We start from the raw sequence: 7,420 nt of genomic DNA on the forward strand, positions 1-7,420 counted from the left end.
CAGTCAAGAAAGTGGAGACACAGCCTACAGGATGGGAAGGACATTTACAAATCACGCTGGACCGGGGTCTAGTATCCCGAATGTATGAGGAACTATCAGGACGTCATGACGCACGGGCCACAAGTCAATTTAAAAACGGGCAAAGAAAAAAATAAAATAAAATAAAATAAAATAAAATAAAATAAAATAAAAAAGGGCAAAGGATCTGAATAAACACTTATCCAAAAGAAGACCTGCAGATGGTCGAGAGGTGCGGGAAAAGATAGTCAACGTCATTGTTGCTGTGCGTGGTGACGGGTCAGCGAGATGCAGGACGCAAACCCACAGACGTTTCTGCAGTGACAGTCGGAGACGTCAGTCCCGCCCTGACGACGAGCAGGCCGCCCGGACGGACGGACAGAAGCAAAGGAGGGAAGCCGAGGACTTCACGCTGCAGACCAGGCAGGTGGAAGGCGCATGCGGGACCCGCCACCCAGCAGCACCCGCCGGACACCCGCGTGGGCCTCCCGCACGGACCGGATGTCGGGCACAGACCGGGTCTCGGAGGGTGTTGGAAGCTGTTCGCGTGAAGCCACCTCTGGACTCACAAGAGGCTGAAGGTGGGCGCCCGAAACAGGTCACGCTGGAGCACCTGCGGGTCTGCGGAAACCAGACGACACGGCTCGGAGGGGGGACGGCGGCAAGACCTGGCGGAAGGTGGGGAAGGATGACGGCGTCCGCGGCATAGGCCACGCACCAAAAATGGGGCCGAGGAGGATGTTTATCGCGACAAACGTCCGTGAAAGCACAAGAAAGGTCTCCTGTCAACAACGTGACCTTCAGACGAGGACGAGCTCTACCCCGAGGGTGAGAGTGGAGCCAAAGACGGGCGGTGGCGCTGCACCCGCAGGAGGTGGCGGGGACAACATCGGGGGACACAGGGGTTCCGGGGCTGTTAATGGGGACAGAGTCCCAGTTCCACGGGTGAAAGCGCCGGGAGCAGGCGGCAGTGAGGGCTCTCCCAACGCCGCCGGGCCGCACGCTGAGCAACAGTCGGGGGCGTCGCTTCTGTGGCGTGTCCTTTACACCAACGGCGATCTTTCTGGAAAAGGGGACGTCGGGTGCCACGCTGCAGTGTGCGTGAGCCCCATCGCCCGGCAGAGGGAAGGAAGCCGGACCCAGGAGCCCCCACGCGGGCCGAGCCCACGGACGCAGAAGGCAGACTCCTGGCCACAGGGCGAGGAGGCGCCCAGGGAGGCACCACTGCGTGAGCACAGGGCCTCCTGGGGGCGGCGGCCAACGCGTTGGACTGGGGTCACGGTGGCACGATGCCGGCTCCTCTGTTACAGGCATGTCACCCCAATTTGGGGGCTGTGATTCCTGCACATTCTTCTTTTCCAAAAACGTCCTAGTGCTGATGCCTCATGTGTCTGTCACATAGCTCGGGGACTGCTCGTCTCTCCTCTGAAACCTTGCTGCCGTCGTCCCTGGCCTGCGCCGGGCGCAGGGCTGGACGTGTGCGCTGGGCTCAGCCTCTGTTTCCCTCATCTTCCTTGGCTTCTCTCGTTGGCATTTTATGTTTGGCACCTAAGTTTTGCCAGGTTTAAACCTAAGTGTCTCACGGCCGGGACGCACCTTATAGATGGCCGTGTCTACGCGTCTGCTTCCAGTCGTCAGCGGCCCGTGGAAGGGAACTAACGCCGCCTCCTGCTCACCACGCTTGTTCACTCAGCTTTTTTGTGGGGTCCTTGATGACAGGCCGTCGTGCCACCAGTGGACAGGGATGCTTTCACTCCTCGTGGCCGGTCCGTGTGTCTTTTGTTTCTCTTTCTGGCCTTGTGCCGGCTGATGCGTCCAGCAGGTGCAGGATACCGGCGGCGGCGGCAGTGGACAGTCCCCAGTCCCGGGGCAAAGACGCGGTCCCTCTCCGTCGTGCACAAGGCTGGCCGCGCCGGCCCTAAGTTCTCCATCGCTGCTCCACGATCCATCGCACACCCTCTCCTCTATTCCCCGTCTGCTGGGTAGTTGCCGTGAGCGGATGCTGGGTTTTGCCAAAGCTCCTTCCCCATCACTCGATACGGGTGCTCACGAGTGCCCGCGGCTCCGATCCTGCGACAGCTGCCCTACGGCCTTTGTCACATCGTCCAGCATCTCGACGTTTCGGCGTCTCGGGGTTTGCTGTGGTTTCCCGCACCAACTGCGCTTTTCCTGGTGCTTTTATGCTGAGTAATTTTGGATTTTATCCTAAAGTTCGGTATTTTTGATGAATGAACCCTTTCCAGTTTGTTGTGTGCCTTGGGTTGAATTTCAGAACACTAAAATGGTTGTTTCTGACATTTTTTTTTCCAGGTTTACATTTGCGTTTTGGGGAGAATGTTGTTGACCTCCTCACTCCTTCATCTGTAATATCTTTTATTACTCAATTCACCCTTTCATCAAATATATTTATTAAATGTTTTAAAGATTTTATTTATTTATTCATGAGACACACAGAGAGAGAGACATAGGCAGAGGGAGAAGCAGGCTCCACGCAGGGAGCCCGACGTGGGACTCGATCCTGGGACCCCGGGGTGACACCCTGAGCCAAAGGCAGATGCTCAACCACTAAGCCCCCCCCCGGGCACCCCCCTCCTGCAAATTTTACTTAACCACCTAGTAAACAAATTAGGTTAATTTCCAGCAGTGAAAAGCGCTGTTAATAAAGCTCATGCCTTTCGCTGAGCACCTGCTACGTGCTCGGTACTGGTCTAAGCATTTACGTGAAGCATCTTTAACCTCAAAATAGCCCGTGAGTCGGGCTCTTTCCATTCCACAGGTAAGATGATGGGAAGGGCTGCGGTCCCGCCCCCAGGGCATCATCCGGCCGCAGGAAGTGCCCCCATAGTCTGGAGCGTTACCTCCTCCTGCGGAGGGGGACATCACCTACAGAGGCACCAGCTCCTGCTAGGGAAGCCCACAGAGCTGCGGTCTGGGGAAGGAGACCTCTGACCCGAAGGTGGGGGGCAGGGCTGGGCTGCTGTGGTCCCGGGGGCCTCCTTCTCCGGGAGCAGCCTGAGCCCCGAGAGCCCCAGCCCTGCTCTTCCCTTACCCCAAACACCTGAGGCCGGAGTGACAAGCCAGGCCCTCTAGCAGCAACCTTTGATTTATTTTTTATTTTTTAAAAATATTTTATTTATTTATTCATGAGAGACACAGAGAGGCAGGGACACAGGCAGAGGGAGAAGCAGGCTCCATGCAGGGAGCCCGACGTGGGACTCGATCCCGGGAGCCCGACGTGGGACTCGATCCCGAGACCCCGGGGTCACGGCCTGGGCCGAAGGCAGATGTGCAGCCACTGAGCCACCCGGGGGCCCCCTTGTTTACAGTTTCAAGGAAAACCGCCCCCTTTCGGATTTTCTGTTCCTGAGGACGCCAGCGAGGTTGGGGAGGCGGTGGGTTGTGGCAGGCGGCCTGCAGGTGGCCGGAGGGTGGCCTGCGGGGACGGGCATCGGAGTCCTCCAGGGAAGGCCCCTGCCTGGGGGTGGTCAGCGCACAGCCCCCGCCGCCAGCCCCCAGGCCTCAGGACCCGGTCCCCCGGCAGCCGTGCTGGCCGAGCGCGCTGGGGGCAAAGGCCCTGCCAACCAGCCACCCCTCACAGAACCTCTCATTCCAGCGCCGCACAGGCCCCACTGCTCCGCCCCCCAGCCCCCCCCCAGCGCGCACCCCACGACTCCAGCCACCACTCGCGAGGACCTGGCCTGTGACACCTCGACGGGAGGCAGCCCCATGGGGAGGTGGCCGCAGCCAGGTCGAGGCCATGTGCCCTGCCTGCCCAGGCTCCCCGACCCGGCCTACCGCAGGGTGACCCCGGGCACGGCTGGCCTGGCCCTCAGCCCTGCAGGGTGCTCGGCCCAGAGTCCCCACCAGCACGTGCCTGCACCTGGGCAGGGTGGGGTGTCCCATGGCCCCAACAGGGTGAGGAAGGGCCTGGAGGCTGCAGCTAGAGAGACCACGCGAGAGCCACCAGACCTCATCAAAGCAGACGGAGCATTGCCACGTGGCTGTGTGACACGCTCTGGGACGTGGAAGAGAACACGGGACGTCCCAGCTCCAGCCTAGGGAGAGGCCTGGCCTGAGAACTCGCCTCGCGTCTCCCGTGAGCGCCCGAAGCTCCTGCCCCTCTGATGGAGGTTCTGGAGCAGGGGTGTTAGGCCCCAGCCTGGCCCCTCTGCCCTCCTCCCAGAAGCCTCTGCCCGCAGGAGCCCAGGCCTGGGCCCGACACGAGGAGCCCCTGGGAGCCCCGGGCCTGGGTACCGAGGGGAGCAGGTGCGGGCTGCGGCGGTGTCAGGGCCTCCCTGGGGGGCAGGGCCCAGGCTTCAGGGGGAGCGGGTACCCTGCCGGTGGGCCCATCTCGCCCGCTGCTCCCCAGGGCTCCTGGGGCCTGGGCCTGTGCGCCTCCCGCCCTGGGGCTGCCACAGCACCTGTCACCCTCTGGGCACAGCCCGCAGAGAGCAGGAGCTTCCTTACCCGCCCCGATGCACAGGCCTGGCAGTGTTGTGCCCCTTGCGTGTACGAGCCGGCTGACCCCCTGCTGACAGCCCCTGGACCTGTCCTCTTCCCCGTGGGCCAGCAGGGGACTGGCAGCAGGGGACTGGTCCACGGGGAAGAGATGAAGGAGGTGGAGAAGCAGTGAGCCTTACCCAGCCTGCCGCTCCCCCACGGTGCCCTGGGCCACACTGCTGCCCAAGCCGGGGCATGGTCGGAAAGTCTGCAGCCGTGACCCCCACCCAGCCAGACAGGGGGTCCTCTCCAGCGGCTGCCAGGCCCCTCCCTTCCTGAGGCCTCGACCTCCTGTCTGCTGAGTGAGGCCCAGGAATCCTGGAGGGGTCCTGGGCGGGGGGGGGGGGGGGGGGGTGTTGAAGATGTGGCGGGCCCAGCGGAAAGGGTCATGAGATCTTCCTTGGGGCTGTTCCCTGAAGCCCCACGCACTCCTCCAGAGCCTGCCCGGCCAGGGCCAGGAATACCGAGCGCAGAACTTGGCCCCCTGCACAGAGGGAGGCCGGCGCGGGGGCTGGGGAGGGCTGAATGTCCACAACAGGAGAGGCCTCCTCCTGACACAGCAGGGTGTGCTGAGGCCCCCTCACTGCAGGGGAACATTCTGGGCTTGCCCCAAGCAGGGGGCCTGTGCTTCCAGCTAGGGGAGGCATCCCCACATGGCCACCGTGCACACGAGCCTCCCTGCCCCTGCGGCCCTCCACTGCCACCCTCTCCTGCACCCTGTGCCTTGTGGGAAGGCCAGCGCTGTGCTGGCCGCCAGGGAGTCAGCTCCCGAGACACCCGCACGGGGACGGGCGCCTACTTTGATGTCCTGAAGGGCTGTGCCCACCACAGGTCCAGCTGCAGGGCCCGACACACACAGTACCCCTGGGGAGCTCCTGGTGCCCACGGCTGCAGGGAGGCTATGCTGCTGGGGCCTGCTCAGAGGGCTGAGCATGCAGAGCCACGCCCCAGTCTGGCCCCAAGGAGAGTGGGATGGGCCCCATCCCCAGAGAAGGCCCGATGAGAGGAGGCCCAAAAGGTGGGAGAGGTGGAGACAGGTTGGACCACCTGGGGTCCTGGATCCCAGAGGACTGCTAGGGTTCAGGAAGGTGGACAAGCCCTGCTGTGGGATGGGGGAGAGGCCTCCTTTAGGCCGGGAGAGCTCTGCTCCAGGACCGGGTAGGAGGGTCATTTAACCACCCTAATCCCAGGCCAGGCCTCCCCAGGGACGGAGCCTTGGGGCTGGACTTCCCCTAGAGCCAGCGGGCTGGGACCCAGGCCTCGCAGGGAGGGGCTCGGCAGGGGCGGGGCCTCGAAAGGGGGCGGAGCTCAAGGACGGGGGCGGGGGCTCGGAGAGGGGCGGGGCTCACGGACGGAGGCGGGGCCTCGGAGAGGGGCGGGGCCCACGAACGGGGCGGGGCCTCAGAGAGGGACGGGGCTCAGGACGGAGGCGGGGCCTCGCGGGACGGGGGCGGGGCCTCAGAGAGGGGCGGGGCTCACGAACGGGGGTGGGGCCTCGAAAGGGGCGGAGCTCACGGACGGGGCGTGGCCTCGAAGAGGGGCGGGGCTCACGGACGGGGGTGGGGCCTCAGAGAGGGACAGGGCTCAGGACGGAGGCGGGAGCCATGCGGGACGGGGGCGGGGCCTCAGAGGGGCGGGGCCTCGCGGGTCGGGGGCGGGGCCTCGCGGGCCGGGGGCGGGGCACCCTCCGTCCGGGGCGCGAGCCCAGCGGGTGCGCCCGCGCATGCGCAGGCGGCGCGTCGGGGGCGGCGCGGCCGTCGCGGTCTCCGGTGCCCGCGGCGTCCGTGGCCCGGCGCCCCCGTCCCCGCCACCTGTGCCCGCGCGCCGAGGTCCGCGAGGGGGCGCCGCCGAGGTGGGGGCGGGGCGGCCGGCCGGGAGCTCCGGGGCCCGGCGCGGGCGGCGGCGGCGGCGTCATGGCGGCCATCCCGTCCGGCGGCTCGCTCGTGGCCACGCACGACTACTACCGGCGTGAGTACGGCCTCGCCCCCGCCCGGTGCGGCCCGGCCCGGCGCGGCGCGGCGCAGGCTGACCCGGCCCCCCCCGCAGGCCGCCTGGGCTCCGCGTCCGGTAACAGCGCGTGCGGCGGCGCCGACTGCGCGGGGGAGGCCGCCCCGCAGCGCCCCGGCGAGGGCAGGCCCCCCACGGCCGCCGCGGGCCCCTGGTGGGCCGGCTTCTTCTCCGGGAGGTCCGCGCTCGCGTCCACGGCCACCGTGCTGCAGTCGCCGGCGCGGTGAGTGCTCGGCCGGGCGCGGGCGGGCGGGGGGCGGGCGGGCGCCTCTGAGCCAGGCTCTCCCCCAGCCCGCAGCCTCCCCAGGCCTCCGGCGGCGCCGGCACCGGCGACTCGGCCCTGCGAGCCGCGAGGAAGCAGCCCGGGCGCCAGCCTGGCCAAGCCGACCCCGGGCCGCCGTCCTGAGCGCCAGCACCGCTTCCGAGGCTTCCGAGGCTTCCGAGGCTTCCGAGGCTTCCGAGGCTTCCGAGGCTTCCGAGGCGCCCGGCTCGTCGGGGGGCCTGGCTCACCCCCTCCCTCCCCTCCCCTCCCCTCCCCTCCCCTCCCCTCCCCTCCCGCCCTGCCCTATGGACCAGGCAGGCTGCAGCGAGCACAAGCTGTTGGGTTCTTTTGTATCAAAATAGCACAACACCAAAAAGGAAGTTGAGAGAATCCCACTCTTTACTGTCCAAGCCGCACGCGAGCCTTCCCGACACCCTGGAACTGTGTGCCTTGCACCAAGTGGAAAATAAACTCCAAGCAGCCAGTGGCCCTGGTGGTGTGCGTGAGCTGTGAGCCGTGTGCCCCGGGGCCTGGGGTTGAAGTCACCAGACCCTTCTCAGCCTCACTTCCTGGCGGGGGCGAGGAGCTGGCCTTGCTCCCTGGGCCGTCCCCGGGCCCCTCGCTGGGGAGCCC

General features: G+C 65.9%; 1 protein-coding gene across 1 annotated transcript; it reads left to right on the top strand.

Moving 5' to 3' along the window:
* Positions 1–6,431: 6,431 nt before the first annotated feature.
* On the top strand, positions 6,432–7,335 carry LOC119865725 (pancreatic progenitor cell differentiation and proliferation factor-like). The gene is made up of 3 exons (XM_038572875.1): positions 6,432–6,486; positions 6,565–6,748; positions 7,150–7,335. Exons 1-3 carry the CDS (start codon positions 6,432–6,434, stop codon positions 7,298–7,300), a joined length of 390 nt encoding a protein of 129 aa, XP_038428803.1. The 3' UTR covers positions 7,301–7,335.
* The last annotated feature ends 85 nt before the right edge of the window (positions 7,336–7,420 follow it).

The sequence above is a fragment of the Canis lupus genome, chromosome 24, assembly GCF_011100685.1.
Source record: "Canis lupus familiaris isolate Mischka breed German Shepherd chromosome 24, alternate assembly UU_Cfam_GSD_1.0, whole genome shotgun sequence".
Taxonomy (NCBI): Eukaryota; Metazoa; Chordata; class Mammalia; order Carnivora; family Canidae; genus Canis; species Canis lupus.